General features: G+C 44.4%; 1 protein-coding gene across 1 annotated transcript in view; it reads left to right on the top strand.

The window, feature by feature from the left end:
- Positions 1-3,974: 3,974 nt before the first annotated feature.
- The window catches only part of MAPK1 (mitogen-activated protein kinase 1), a 33,468-nt gene continuing 21,167 nt past the window's right edge, over positions 3,975-16,275 (top strand). Inside the window, exon 1 of the mRNA XM_058037302.1 lies at positions 3,975-4,300. Within this exon, the coding sequence (XP_057893285.1) occupies positions 4,158-4,300 (143 nt within the window). The 5' untranslated portion in view covers positions 3,975-4,157. The remainder of the gene's footprint in view (positions 4,301-16,275) is intronic.

Here is a 16,275-nt window from a genome sequence, read left to right as displayed (position 1 = left end):
GGACAACATAAAATCCTAATAATCCTGTTTCTACATGCTTTGACTTCTGCCTCTGCTGGAGGCATCACTTGTCCTGCCTACAGCTGAACCAAGAATAAGTGTGGGGGAAACACACTGCATGTTCTAGTATTTGTAAATTATTAGACTCCTGAGGTTATGTAATAATTTTGTCTCCTTTTTTTTTTTATTTTCTTAGCAATCAGTGATACCAGAAATGCAGAGATCAAGAGACTGATATTATGTACTAGCTAAATCTTCCTGTAAGAACTTAATAGCCTTCCAGTGTACAAGGCTTCAGCACAAGAAAACAGGGGTCATGAAAGCAGGACCTCAGTGAAGACTCACAAGTTGCTGTAATATGCTGTGTAAATAGTTAATATGTGTATGTTTCATTTTGTCAGTCCTGTAAATTAACTTTTTATCTGGTGATTCAATTCTCTTATCATCCCCAGCTTGTTTACTGAATTTTAAGTCTTGGGCAAGATGAAGCAAGCTCATGAGGAGTTGCTGGTTTTCAAAAGATACAAGCTCCAGATAACCGAGGACAAGTAAGGCACACAACAATATTGAAATCACTCAGAGTTTTATTGCAGCTGACTGAGACAGAGTGTGCTTTGAGGCTGGGAAATTTCCATTACTGAGCTGCAGGACAGTGCCTGAATACTGCTACTACTGCAGTTGAAAAATAAAGGCAACTTAATTTTATATAGACAGCAACAAAATGTCAGTATATTAATTAAAATAGCTAGATTTATATGGTAAGCTTTTAAGGTTGCTGTAAAATGGATCCCTTTAAAAATATTTAGAGTATGATTGTAAACTACTTGTTTAAAACTAAGGAACATAAAAATGACTTGAAATTGCAACTGTGTTTTCAAACCATATTTGTGAACAGCAAAACCAACCAGAACATGATGGATAATACAAGACATCTCCTACAACAGTGACAGGTTCTGACAGTGACAGAATGATACCCAGTGCAGGATCAAGGCTGTTACTGTCAGAATCATTCTGCAATTAATAATCTTTTGTGCTCCCCTTGGCATGCACAGAACAACCACAGCAATCTGTTTTCTCATCTTAATTCCATGGTGTCTAAGCCACAGTGAGCTCCATGCAAAGTCCATCAGAATGTGGAAAAAAGGAAATACTGGGGGGAAAAGTAAATTTGTTCTGGCACCAAGTGCCCAGCCATTTGGATGAGAGATTGTTTTTAACCTCCCAGCAGTGCCAGCTTACAGCAAGAGCCTCCTTTTTATTAAGGTCACTTTACACTGCCAAAGCAGCGGTCAACATTCACATGAAGATCAGTCTCAAGGGATTTCTGATGTGTGTCACCTGTTCAGTCAAGCCCAGGTAGGTACTGACTACAAGTTATTACCAGCTGACGCTCTTTCTGAATCTTAGGATAGTTCCCTGTGGATCAGAGCTCATATTTAAGCAATTTCAGGAACCATCACCATGGTTCCTGAGTGCCTTACAAGTTAAAATATATCTTTATAAAACATTTTAACATGTCTTATTTCTCTCTCTCATCACCCCCGCACAAAGGCTTGAGGTCTTTTGAAACAATTCTGGTAAAACTGTTTGTACCTAATGCCTGTGCCTGGTTGGGATGATGGGAGGTTCAGGTTCATGCTGACATACTGGTACAGCAGCTACCAGGAAAGCCATGGCTGCAATGTCCCACGCAAATCACACAACCGGTATAATTATGATGATTTTAGGAGATGTGGCTTCAGTTTTAAATTAGCACAAAGATCTGAGATGCCTCCCACCCCCACTATGGAGGGGCACCATAGGGCAGTTCCATGGTGTTTGTCCTCGGCCTGACCCGGCACTGCTGATCCCAGAGGCCTTGTGGTACAATGTTCCCTTTTCAAGAGACCAATTTACAGAACAAGAATTAACAGTTAAAGCAGAAACGAGCAACAGTGCAGGGAATTTCTAGATCCTGATTGTAGGATGAACTCATTCATGTGACTCCTGAACTTGACTGAAGATGGAGACAGTCCAAACCATGACGTATTTACACTGACATAGCTTATGGCTTAGCTTTTCCTTAATATTCCTGTTTCTGCTTACACAAACTCTTCTCAGCACTGCTTTGATTTGGTTGAAATAAAAAGGTTTTTTCCTTCTGCTTTTCATTACTTGGTATAATTTTTAGTATCACCTCTTCTCCCCCAACACAGCCCTTTATTTTGATCATGGAACTCATAATTTTCTCAAAACATATTTATGTGCTTTCCAGAATTGAGCCTTTAATGTCACCTTGTTATGGCAAAAGACCCAACATTAAGTGCAGGTACTGGCAGTGTGTTTAAGTAGGCTGAAAACTGATTGATACCACTCCCATCTGCTCTGCCTATCTCAGCAACTGCAGAGCTTCACTGAAATACTGCACTGAGTTCTGCCACGGGAGGAGTTGTTGGGAGAGCATGCCACAGCCTCTGACCACTTATTTGGGCTTAATTGGATTAGACATATATTTGAACACAGTGCTCAAAGGAGCTGACAGTCCTTCCACAATTTCCTGGCCTGCCTGGTCGGTTTCCTTTTTGATCAGACGCAGCCCAGTGAAGGTAGAAAATAATCTAGATACACACCAGTTTTTAATTAACTTTGATATGACAGGCTGTGTTTAAGCTACATTCTCCATAATAATTTGTTTTGCATTTGCTGATGACAGATTTATTTATGTATGTAATCAGAACTGTAAGCAAATTTTCATTTAGAGAACCTTTAAAATAATACTTTACTTGGCTTTAGAAAATTTAAACACTTACATTTACTGCTGACTGAAATTTCTGAGAATAACGCTGTTTCTGAAGTGCAGAACGCATCATGAAACAAAAACCATTATACACGCATAAAAATTAATACATCAGAAGCATTATCCCACTCAAATACACAAAAGCACGAGCTGAAGAGTTGAATGCCTGTTAAATAGAGGGGAGTTTGTTAGATTTTGGTGCTCATCCCTGACAGCTTTCCCTCCATCACCCGGGCTGGGTGGCACCCGGAGCCTTGGGGACACCTGGGGGTGCAGCCAGAGCCGGGACTGCCCTCGGCAGCCTGGGCAAAGCTGGGAGGGAACGAGGGGATCGCAGCGCTGGAAGCGGCTCCGGGACACTGAGAGGGTTCGGCCGTGGCAGAGGAAGCAGGAAGGGCCAGAAGAAGGTGGGATGCCAGAAATAACCTCGGGGAGAAGCAAGACATTGTCAGGGACGTGGCTGGGGACAGGTGAGAAGCAGCAGAGACGGTGGCAGTGAAAATGTCAGCAGTAACCAGGGGTTAGTACTTTTTGCCAGGGTCATTAGAGAACTGCAGGAAAAAAGGCAGAAGTGGAGTTAAGATCCTTGTGCACAGACTCCTGCAAACAAGGAAAAGCTATTTTAGGAAAACTCTGCCTTGCAGAGAAACAGAGGAGGTACGGCATTGTTGCAAGCAGCGCTCAAACCGTGACAAACCTTCAGCTGAGATTTCACCTCCCCTACAAAGTTTATTTACATTTACATGGGAAGCAGCAAATAGGAAACCGTAATTACATGTAAAAACAACATGCTAAAAAGAGTTTGTAAAGCTGTGCGCTGAAGTCGGGGAGTGTCACAGATGAACTCGCCCTTATCGCGGTGCCCGAGCCCTGAGACCGGCGGGGCACTGAGGGCGCAGGGGCCGGGCCCGGCTCCATTTCCCGCCCGTCACCTGACGCCTCTAATGGCGCCGCGCGGCCACGTGACCCGCCGCGCGCCCCACGTGACCCACGGCCGCCGCGCCCCCTCCCCAGCGGCTGCGGTTACCGCAGTCCCCGGCCCCGCCCCTGGCCCCGCCCCCTGCCGCGCGCGGCCCCGCCCCGCGCCGCTCCCTGCGCGCGCGCCCTCGCCCCCCCCCGCTTCCCCCCCTCCAGCTCCCGGGCCGGGCGGTGCGCGCGCGCGCGGCCGGCGGCGCCTCCTCAGAGCGGCCGCGGCGGGTTCGGCGCTGACGGGGCCGACGGGCCGAGACCGGCGGAGCGGCCGGAGCGGGCGGCGCCTCTTCCTCCCTCCTCCTTCCCCTCCTTCTCCTCTCTCCTCCCTCCCGCATCCTCCTCCTCGCCCCCCTCCTCGCCCGCCTCCGCCCCCCCGCACGCAGGCACCGCGGTTCCCGGCACGGACAACATGGCGGCGGTGTCGGGGGCAGGGGCTGCGGGCGGCTCCGTCAGCGCCGGCGGCCCGGAGATGGTGCGAGGACAAGTGTTCGACGTGGGGCCGCGCTACACCAACCTCTCCTACATCGGCGAGGGGGCCTACGGCATGGTGTGGTGAGTGCGGCCGCCGGGGCAGCGCCCTTGCCCCGGACAACTCCCTCCTCCCTTCCCTCCCTCCTTCCCGCCGCCCTGCCCGGCCGCGGGCCCGGCCCGCCCTTGCCTTCGGGGAGGGGGAGCAGCTCCGTCTCGCTCTCCTCAGCTCTGCCTCCCCCTCCGTGTTCCCGGGGTTGTCTCTCCGGCATCACCCTTCTTTCCTGTCCCCCCCTGCACCCCCCATCCCTCCCTCGGTGGGTGCAGCTCAGCGCCTCGTTTCGTTTCGCTCCTGCGTTTATTTAAATCTTGTGCCTGTGGAGTTGGTCGCTCTCGTTATTTCCTCCGTCTCCGTTGTGCGATTGCAGACGTTCAGGAAGGGGGGAAGGTGGTAAATGCTGCTGGCAGCCCCGCGTCCCTTCCGTGCCCTGCGAGGGCTCACCTGGCTGCAGCAGCCCGAGGTCGTGGGGGATAAAAAAGGTGAATGTGAGCGCAGGAGTTGCTGCCGCTGCCTGACTTTGCTCAGGACGTGCTGGCTGTGCTGCAGAGCTGGCCGGGCTAGTGCCTGCGTTAACGTGTGCAGGTGAAAGTTCTCTTCAGCTGTCCTAGCTCTAAATTCTGTTGCATTATAAAGACTTAGTCTGAGACTCGCTGAAAAGCGATCGTGTATGTTTGCTGTGGGTAACATCGGTCTTACGGAGCGCCGTGAACGAGCTACAAAAACCGTGAACTAACTGGATTAAGAGTGTGAGATGGATTTTTTTAGCAGCCTCAGTGAGCTGGGTGATGCTGTGTGATCTGTGTATCTAATGACTGGGTTGTTAACCTGGCATGCTCAGTGGCCTTACTTAAGATTTCATATTCTGTCTTCTATTAGTTAAGAAAACCCCTGTAGTCCTGAAATAACTTAAGGGATGCAGATGAAAAACTCTTTTTTGTTGCGGTTTTATCAACTTTCTTGCAACACTGCCTCTGTTTCTTCAGTATGGTTTTTGACTCGAAGTACTAAAAGCAACTTACAGGCTGTGACTTCATGACAGCTTTAGCAGCATTAATTTCTCTCTCTGATGAGGAATCTTTTGTAAAGCAGTGCATTTCTCAGTGAGGACACCTCACAGCCTTCAGCTGTGCGCTACAGATTTTTATAGCTGTAGGTTTTTGCACATAGTCAGTGAATTGTGCTGGCCTGTCACGATGAAGTCATTGTGTGTTTCAGGGAGGGAGCTTTCATCTAGGCCTGAGTTTAGCTGGGAGATGAGCCTGTCTCTCAGTTTTGTGTTGTGGCCTTCACTTTTTTTTGCTGTGAGAAGAACCTTCACAATGTAAATCAGAAATCCCGTTTACAGTGTAAAAATATCCTTGTTATTGTTTCAGTGTTAGCAATCACAGCAATATATCTAGTCCAAAACTTGTTGATGTAGCTTCTGGTACAGGCTGTACTTTATTATGGTTATTTTATCATCTGAACCAGGGTAAGGAAATGAGTGCAGATAATCTCAGTAGTGGCTGCACTGGCTTGCACTCACAGTCAGGTTTTTGAAGGTCCTGGGGAATAGCATTGCCGAGGGGTGTGCTGGGACCGGCCAGTTCACTTCCAAGGCGTGTTAAACACTGTGTTTCACAAACAAAGTGAAAAGCTAAAATGTTTCACCAGAGATGAGGGACTGCAAGAAGCAGCACGATGGCCGTTGATGCCCTTTTTTGGCATCTCTGTGCCAGTGAGCAGATTCTGCCCCTCCAATTCATGTGTGGTAAACTTCTACACTGAAACTGTCTCCGCTCCAAATCCAAAAGGTTGGTCTTTATTTGAAAACTTCTTTTGATACTTTGTGTCCGCTGTGAATGCAGTACAAAATCACTATCAAAATTTCCAAATCTCCAGTTCAGTTGAAATACACACTTGGCTCCTGTGTTTTCTGCTATAGAATTATTAGCATAGAATGCCACATTATGTATTTTGTGCTCTTGGTTATTGCTCTTGTGCCTTGGGTGTGAAGTGACAGGGAACAAAGTCTCGGTTTACAGCGTGTGCTTGATGAGGACAGTGTTGGATGCACTTGCAGCAGTGCCATGGCAGCCGTGCCGTGTGCTGGTGCCTGCAATGAGATGTGATTGCCATCAGTCCCAGCCGGGCGGGCTGTGCACTTCCCTGCTCTGTGCTCCGTGTTTTGCTCCGGTTGCTAATGCAGTGAGGATCTGCAGAAGCCTCTCCCTCAGGGGGTGGGGTAGAGGGCAAGCTGTGAGTGTGCAGATGGAGAATGTTTCCTGCAACTGCAAAATCCATTTAAATTTGTACACTTTAATAAAGGAAAGCAGAGCAGGCCCTGATGGTTTTGCTTTAGACCCACAGCTCATGTGGAGCTCCTCGGAGATGATGGTTTCTTACAAGTGCACTGTGCATAAGGCTGTGACATGGCAAACAAGTGTCTTTTGACTCTTCAAATCCTTCACTCTCTTTCTTGTTTTTATCCTAATTTTTATGTTTCTACATTATTGGATTAGGGATTTGAAAACAATAAAATGCTTTTGATTATATGAGTAAAAGGGCAAATGAAGTTTTCTTAGGATAGTGCTGTTATGGTCAGTCTTCCATTTTGATTTTGCAGCAGAGAGAATAATGTTTGAGAAATATTGATCACACCATAAAATACCAGTACAGGAAATAGAGGAAGATGTTGGCTGAAGAAACTGTATGTGAATGTTCTCTCATCTGGATCTGAAAACCCTTAAAGGCATTTGACTATTTTCCTTAGTGCAGTCATTTTTTTACATAATCAGATTTTGAGTAAAAATAAACTCAGCAGAGCAGTGTGTTTTCTGCTGTGTTGTGGTTGCACTTTCTCAGCTTGGTAAGCAGAAAAGGCACGTTATCAGGCCAAACCCATCCTAATGTCCTCCAGTTCAACTCTGCCAGAGCCCTTCAGCCTGTGACACAGCCTTTTGCCTTCTGTTGCAGAGGGTGAAGTGGTAGGAGGTGGATCCCTGTCAGAGCCCCTTTCTAACCCGTTTTTGTTTTGGTCATTCTGTGTGTGAAACTAAGGGCTGAGCACAGAGCAAAGTTTGAGCCAAAATCCTCAGCACTTCCTAGGACTGCAGGACATTCTTTGAGCAATTACTTAGTCACACAGTCATGTTTGTTACTCTGACTTAATTTATCCAAATATATGTAAATGTTGTGTTGTCTTCTTCCTCTCTGCTTTCACTTAAGAATTGTTGGTTCGTTTGAGGGGCATTGGGGCAAAGTTCTTTAAGTGACTTTTCCTTTCATTCGGTGATAGGATGTTATCAACATCAGAGTTAGATGGAATGCACTTTTAGACCAGGTCTGAGAGTTTCAGAAACACCTTTCAGACACAACAAATTGGGAAAGGTTGTTGGGGTTGTTTCTTTCTCTCCTTATGTGGGCTTGGTTTTATTATTAGCAGTAGTATTGTTTTAAAGCAGCCTGTTAACAAGCTGTGCTTCAAACATACTGGAACAGCAATAAAAACATGATAGAGCTGAGCTTTACATTTCCAGCGTGACTTGTTCTTCCTCCAGTTGGTCAGTGGTAATTTGGCAGGGATGATAATTTGATAGTGAAAAACAAATAATCATTTTGGAAAGAAATGGTGAATTGAATGTGATAGGGATGTTCTCATTTTTATCCTAGCTTTTGGAAGCTTTTTTTGTCATCAAGCTTCTATGAATGTGAAGTAATATCAGTGCTGCAAATAACTGCCTATAAATAAGCAGTTGAATGCAGATGAGTGCAGTTGGAAGAAAATAATCGGCAAGCTCAAATTTTGGATTTCTTGCTCTAAATTTGCCATGTTACAAAGAGAGCTTTGTGTTGTGGATGTGCTGTGAAAGAGTGATATTAGAAGTTTAGGTAGTCAATAGTTAAATGTTGAAGTAATACTGAAAAGAATACTTAAAACATTTGGCAGTAGATTCTTTAAAGTTACACTTCTCTCTACTGTTTCATGGAACTGCCCTACTTTTAGAGCATCAATAATTCAAATGAAGAGAAGCATATTAATAAAGAAACTAAAAGCAGAAAGAAATCAGGAATAGAACAATCTGCAAGGCATAGATATTGATATTAAAGCATGAAATTTGAATGGAATTGATGGTTGCATAATAGTTTGTTTTGAGTTACATAAAAAGGTGGATTTTGCATCCTGTGGGGGTCAGCACGGTGCCTGGGGTGGGCTGCTCAGGGCAGCGATCGGGAAGGGCCGTTCGTGTTTGCTCTGTTAACTCTTGCCTTGCTCCAGAGAGACACAGAGCCTTTAGCCATGGAGCCAGCGCGGGTCCGTGCCCTGTTTGTGTGTGCTTTAGGGAGCACAGGTTGGGTCTGCGTGTCAATTCCTGCTAATTAACGTGTTCTGTCTGTGTGATAAAGACAGCAGGGAGCTGATACAACTCAGCCAGCCCGCCCCAGTGCAAGGATCAGAGGAGGGAATTAGGGAGTGTAATTGGTGGCTGGTTATCAGCTTCTTCCCTCTGGGGGAAGGCAGATGGAAGCGCTTCCCTCCAGTCACTCAAGCTTCTAGCACTTACCTAACCTGCCGTGGGAACCCAGAGGAGAGGCTGGAGCTGCTTTTCCTGCTCTCCCCGGGGATGGACAGACAGTGGCCCCCACAGGCTGAGCAGCAGGGACGGGCAGGAGCCCCTGGCTCGTGTCAGAGCTGCCTTCAGGCTCATGGAGGATACGAGGCAGAACTTGTGCTGTCAGCCCAGAGCAATGGGATGCTGCCTTAGCTGAAGAGTGCAGCTCGTGGACACTTGCATTTTATGAATAAATACACATTTTTCTAGCACAGCATGATCCATCCCATGGGACAGAGATAACTTATGGGTTTTCTTAGAAGCATGCTTTATTAAGGAAATAAGGCTTGTATGTTCACAGTGTGTGTCTGTGGCTGCATCTGCCCATCTCCCATACCCCTGCATAGGATTCTAGTACCTGTTGCCTGCCTTCCATCAAATCTGACAGATGGTAAAAGTCTTAAAGATGGAAAGTTATTCTGCAGGTTTCACAAAAATAGGTATTTTGCTCGAGTGAAGAGATCCTGTGTGCTGCTCCACTGGGGAAGGGATTCTATTGGGTCACATGTGAGAAATCAGACTCCCTGAGGAGACACGACATGCCCCAGTTTCACAGATGGATTTTTTGCTACTCCTGAGACTAGAAATGTGTATTTGTAGGACAGCAGGCTCTGTTAGTTCAGGGGTAGGGATCTACAGCCCAGAGAAGAGTTGGTGCTTTACCAATTGAGTAGGTGTAGAGCTCAGCTTGTGTTGAAAAGTAGTACCTCGCCAGCATCGAAGGTTTTTTTAATGATTTTTCTGTTGATGCTTTGTCAGTTTTCAGCTGTGATCAAGAAATGAAAATAACTGATTGATTTGGTATTTAATGAAAATATTTTATGACATCTTGTTATGGAATATTTCACAGCATAACGTAGGTTGAAAGGGACTTTCTGAGGTCATGTAGTGCAACCTCCTACTCAAAGCAGGGCTGATGTCAAAATTAGTCCAAGTTGCTCAACATGTCCACTGAGTATTTCCAAAATCTCTAGGGATGGAGATTCTACAACATCGATGGGCATCTTCTGGTTTTAGTGTTAAACCAATTGTCCAGTGATACTTTTCCCCTTAAAAACATGAGAGTTTGCCTTGCTGCAACTTGGGACCATCCCCTCTTGTCCTTTGTACTCTTTGAGAAGAATCTGGATCACTGTTCTCAGTGATTCCCCTTTATGTGACTTAAAAGAGCAGTTGGATATTTTTCACCACCACCCCTTTTCCTCCTCCTAGCCTGTAAAAACCCATTTTTTTCAATTTTTTTTCTTTCATGTCACATCCTTCAGCTCCCTGTGCATCCTAATGGTTTTCTGCTGGATTTGGTCCAGTACTGGAAGGGAGGAAAACTGGATGCAGAATTCCAGATGTGCCCTCACAGCAGGAATCAGTCCCTTGACCTGCTGGGTGTGCACACAGCACAGCTCAGTCCTTGTTCACCCTTCATCACTGGGAGCTGGCACTGCTGTGGATGAAGTTGGAAGTTCTGGTAATTTGGAGAAGGGTTTCACTTAAAGTGAAGTATTTTAGGAACTTTTAAAATAATATTGGGGAAAAAATCCCAAACCCAGAAACATTTTATTAAGTGATTTCAATTGTATTTTATTTTGATTTCCAGATCACTCAAATGAAGTGTATGGAGCTATAAATGTATTCAAAAATATAGCTTCTATGTTTTTGTGTTGTAAGGGAAATAAAAATAATAGTGTAATAATATGAAATTCAGCAGTACAGTTCATTTCAGGTGATTTATCTGTGTGAAATCTGTGTTTTGTTAATTAGCAGGATGGTATTAAAGATGCTGCTTTGCTTGTGGATGAATCTCCTTTCCAGTAGAGAGCTTGTTTTCCTTTGCTTTGGTACAACGTTTGGGTAAATGTTTGAGCTATTCTCAAACTCATCTTTTTGCACGGTGCGCAAAAAACCAAACGCAGTTCGTTGTCAGCTTTGAGCAGGTAGATGGGTAAGATAATTACAGCTTGTACTAAATGTCACTGATTCAGATAGCGTTATTTGAGTTGATTTGTTCGGTCCTTTGGCAGGGTTTCCTGTGCTCCATCGGGCTGCAGGAGTTGGTTTCTGTTTCGCAGCATTCCTGTCCCCTCCCGTTTCCGCCGGGAGAGCAGAGCAGGGACAGCCCCCGTGACCCTCCCGGCTGCCTGGCCTTGGGCCGTGCCCCTCGCCCTGCTGCCTTCAATTCTGTTTGTGTGTATCTGTCTTGGAGAAAGGCTGTAGTAGAAATATTTTTCTGTTAGATTTGGGCAGAATCTTCATGGCAGTTGAGTTTTAGCAGAGTTGTTTGTGCACATGCTTTTACTGTCCCTCTGTTTGCAGTACTCAAAATCACAACCTAAGCTCCCCAAGTGGAAATCTCTTCTCCTGGAAGTCCTTCTTTTGTATTTTAAGAGAATTTTCATAAAATACTGAAATACTCTGGGGTGATTAGGATGCAAATGAGAGTTTTTGTTACATGGTGGAAAGTAATTGGTCTGTGTTGTGGGTATGTTTTAAGTACGAGCAGCTCGCAATTAGGCTGCAGTTTATAATGTGCAATTACTTCATTTTGCAGTTTTTCTTAACGTTTGCAGCTGCTACTGCAGTACTTCACTTCTTGCTTCTTCAGAAGGAGGCTTCACCAAATACTGCTGATGTGTCCTGAGTAAAATTTCAGGTCATTTGAGCACTCCAAATCAATACTCCCCAAAATGCTTCAGTCTGGAATTTGCCCATTTTTATTGGGATTTGGATGTTGCAAAATATCCCAAATGACATTCAGGTTGACTTTCATATTGGATTTTTTTTGAGTGTTTCATAATTGTGAAATAGCTTCCTTTCAACTACTGGAGCCAACATGTCTTAGTGCTGATACCTCCTCTGAACAAAGCACCAAGCTGTGAATATGCTGAGGGTTTACTGTTGCCATGTCTCTTTAGAAACATGGAAAAAACATTTAGAAAATGCCTTGTAATCTTACACAAAGGGAAGTAACTGCTGATGGTGGTGAGATGCACACTCACTGCTCGTGGTTTGGTTGTTTTGGTTTGCAAGGGAAATATTGAACCAACCATGGCAGAGTGGACAGTAGCAGTGACCTTGTTTTCATCAGAGCTTTGGGATAGTTTTCATTTTGCACTGAAAATGCAAAATTCTAAACCTGATGTTTCTACATCAGGTTTAGAAAAATCTCTGCTTTTGAATGTGCATGGATGATTTTGTTCTGTTTTCTGTTGGAATGAAATACTGTGAACTATCTCTTCTGAAGATTTATGTGGTGTGGAATCAATTAAATAAGCTGATTTTTGGAGGAGTATCTGGGATATAAGTCAAATTAGAACCTTAGCAGACAAAAGACTAAACCACACTGGAGGATTTGTTAATCCTATCACCACTCACAGCTCTCTGGTAGTGCTCTCCCTTCTCTCTAGGAAAGGGGAAGTGTTTCCTGCACACATTTACGATTCCTCCTTTGCTGCTTGGGGATGTGCTGGTTGTTTTCCAGGCTCTGGAGTAACAGTGATGATGTTGCTGACCTGTCCTGCTGGGTTTTTGCTGCCCCTTGAGGAGCCTTAAGCACGGGGCAGGATTTGGGCACCTCATCCATGGCTGTGGGAGGGCTCAGCTTTGCAGGCTGACCTGTGCTGATCTGGGGCTGTGCTGCTGCTGCTGCAGGGGCAGCTTTGCCCTCCATGCTTCTGCTCTGTCACTCCCTCCTCTCCTGTGCTGGGGCCTGCACAGCTGGAGCATTTGCTGTGTTGGAAAGCTGGTGTAGCTGAAGAGTGACTTCATAAAAAAATAAAATTGAAATGATGGACACAAAGCCCTGTGAGTGCTGGTGCTGACACAGGAAGGGAATAGGACTGTGCAGGTAAAAGCTTCTTCTGTTCCTGCTTCAACTTGGAGCTGCTTTAGTTCTCTGAACTGACACAAAGGCACTGCTCCAACAAAAAAAGTGAGAAAGGGCAGGGATGTGAGGCATAAAAGGGAGGGTGAACCACAGCCCCTCCTTTGAATTCAGAGACCTTAGGTTGGCTCATGTTGCTGAGCTCTTACAATTTTAGCCCAAAATTCATTCCCACAGGAATTTATATACAGAGGAGAAAGATAGTGCTATTTAATATTGTGATATTTTATCGAAAGCAGTTGGTGCCTTTGGAATTAATTTATTTCACAGATGCCAAGGGGACTTTAAACGTAGTGAAGTTTGTTAAATTTGGCATCAGTGCTATCAAAGGAAATACTGGCAGTGGAGAACCAGTAAACCTCTAAAATAAGGAAGGGAAGTGGGAAGGGAAGAAGTAGATAAAGTGAGATGTAAGAGCTTTCTATTTTCTGAAGACCAACTTGAAGTGGCAAAAAACAGAGTAGGCATATGTGGTGGTTTGAAGTCAGTGTTGTACAGCTGAAGGTATAGAAAGAAAAATACACGTTAGAAGAGAATTGATTTTTTTCCAAACAACTAAGATTAATCAAAGCACCATAAAATTAAATAACATATTTAGCCAAATGATGCAGAACCTTAGGTGGAATGGCCAGTATTTTTGTAATGCCAGTATTAAGGTGTAGTTCTAGAACTGCTGCTCTTCATAGCTCTGTTTAGTAGGTGCTAACAAAACACAAATCATCTGGTCTGCCACACCCAGGATTATGAATTGACTGAGCTCCTGGCAAAAGTAATTAATTTAACAGACTCCATTTTGCATGACTAGCTGTTCGTTTTCAAAATCCTAGGAGTGACTAAGGAATTATACTATTAAGTAATTATTATGTGCATAGTAAGTAGCTTGAAATTTAATTTTTTGCAAGGATCCATCAAATACTGCTTTTCAAATTCTGAAAAATAAAATTGTGCCTTTGTAACCTATTAGAGCCTACAGTGGTTTGAGTTGGAAGGGACCTTAAGGATGAAGTAGAGCCAGCCCCTGCAGGGACCCCTTCCACTGGACCAGGATGGTCTGGGACACCTGCAGGGATGGGGCATCCACAGCTGCTCTGGGAAACCTGTGCCAGTGTCTCACCTGTATTAATTAGATTCCTTTGAGCAGATACAATGAAATGAAATGAAAGCAAATCTTAGGAAGTTATGAAAGTGCCTTAAGAATTTGTGGTGTGAAGGGCAGAAACCTGCAGTAGATCAGATCTGAGTAAAATCACTTCAGAGTAATTATTCACCTTTGTCATGGGAGGAAGGAGTTGGCGTAATTGTAGCAGGAAGCTTTACTGTCAGGAAAGGTTTGGATTGTTCAGAGGAAGGGGCCTGAAGCAGCAGGGGCAGAGGTGGAGGCAGTGAGTGCTGGTCCAGTTTGACCCAGAAAGCCTCAGAGGTTCACTAAAAGCACAGTGGGGTCTGCAGCTCCAGTTCAGCTTCAGTGGGCACCTTGCTATGGACCTGTGATACAATAAAGGGCGCTGATTCAGAAATCATATTTCCTTTCTCCCTTGTTGGTTTTTTATTTGTTGTTTTTTAAAGAATGTAATAGTGAGATATCTCCATTTTCATGGATTGCTGACTTTCCTCCATGGCAGGGGTTAGTCTGTAAAATTAAACGTTTAGTGGAGGAAAGTAGAAGTGTTTTAAGATGCCCCTGTTTCTGTAGTTTATTTTCTGAATTCTCAGCTGACAAACCTGAGAAATGCTTTGTTATTGAGAACCTCTTCTAGAGAAAGCTGAGAAATCAAAATGAAACTGTGACATGGGTTGTCTTTTTATAAATAGATTTCTTGAAACATGGCAAATATATCCCAATATAAGTAGGCACTTGTTCCTTCTAAAACCAGGTGCTGATTTTGTAAATTAATGCTAATAAAAAGTCTAATGAATAATACACTTGTCTTCAAAATATTATGAATAAATGGAGGAAAGTAACAAATATTTCTAGTAAACGTAGGTGTTTACAGTTGGCTACAAAAAATACATTCAACAGTGTAAAAATGACACATTACTCAGTGTCCTCAAATAGTCTTTGACTATTTTTATTCTTTTTCCAGTTTTTTCTCTTTATTTGAAAAGTCATACACTGTAGCTGCTCTCTGTGGCTCAATCATGTAGAAGAAGAAAGTAATTATTCTGAAGAATCTGCAAGGGTTAACTTCTGATTATTAAAAAAACAGCTCCAAACAAAATACCCAAAACCCTCTGCAAATCTGCACTTTTCCAACCACCTTCCCCATCCCCAAAAATTTTATCGAACAGTCTGTTAGGGTGGTTGTTACTGTGTCATAATATTGCATTATTGTATTTACAAGAGTATTAAAAATAAGTTTAAGCTATTTGCATTGTAACTTGATCAATGTCAGCGTGTTGTGGAAATGTCCGTGATTGAGCTAAATGTGGACTGAATGAAAAGATTAAAGATCTCTGTATATCAGCTTGCTTGCTGGGAATTATTTTTGCCTTTCTTATTCTGTGAGTAAGCCGAATTACCCAATATTTCACAAAGATTCTTATCTCTGGATATGCCCTTGGAATCGTGTTTCCACAGCAACATTAAAAAAAAAAAAAAAAGAATCCTTTTAAAACTTCAAATCAGTCTTTTATTTAGAGTTGTAATTAGGATGTTTGCCGGTAGCATTGTGTATTTTGTGTGTGTGTGCTGAGAGCAGCCTGTGAAGCAGCCACGAGGTGAACAATCCTGGAGATGCCGGGAGAACATCCCGCGGTGGGGAAGGAGCCGGGAGTTGTTGTTGGTGTGCGGGGCCAGCCCCGTGTGGGATGCAGGCACCGCCAGGGTTGGCTCCTCTCCCGCAGCGTGCTCTCACTTGTTCCAGCTCTGCCCCAATAGCAATGGGTGAGGAGCGTGGAGCAGGAGGGGCTGAGCTCGGCACTGAGCCACACGTGCCTGGTGAGAGCTGCCCTTGCCCTTGCCCTTGCCCTGCCCGTGGCAGAGGGGCCCGAGGCCGCCCGGGCAGCGCTGTGGGCTCGGGGCCTCGCTGGTCACCGCTCCTGGAAGCGGCCCCGCCCTGCGCTTCTGCTTAAAAAGGAAGTTGGTACCAGACAGTAGAAGGATAAAAACTGGCTTTAAAAGTTATGTGGTGCAACTTCTTGGGTTATAAATGCTCATTTGTTTATTTTGTTTTACTTAGTCAAAACTTTCTTATGTATTTACAAGATACTTAAAATCGGGAATGATAAACTCTGCTGCTCGGGCTTGTATTGATTTTCAGACGATGTTGCCAAAGTATCTAAATAACGGTGCCATTGCAGGTTGTCACAGTCCAGTAACCATGGCTTGAAATAGGAATAATGTTGTGGCTACAACAGTTGGGCAGTTGCAAAATCTATATTTAAATTAATCACATTACAGATAAATAGCACTCACAGCTCAATGCTTGCTTCAGCTTGTGAGACTGCACACGATTGGGGTGGAAATAAATCCTCCCTTCTAAATATTGAAAGTGTTGGTGTCTAGATTCATCATAATGGGACAGTTCTG

This window comes from Melospiza georgiana, chromosome 18 (assembly GCF_028018845.1).
Source record: "Melospiza georgiana isolate bMelGeo1 chromosome 18, bMelGeo1.pri, whole genome shotgun sequence".
NCBI classification, from domain to species: domain Eukaryota; kingdom Metazoa; phylum Chordata; class Aves; order Passeriformes; family Passerellidae; genus Melospiza; species Melospiza georgiana.
This window is presented reverse-complemented; position numbering and strand designations above follow the sequence as displayed.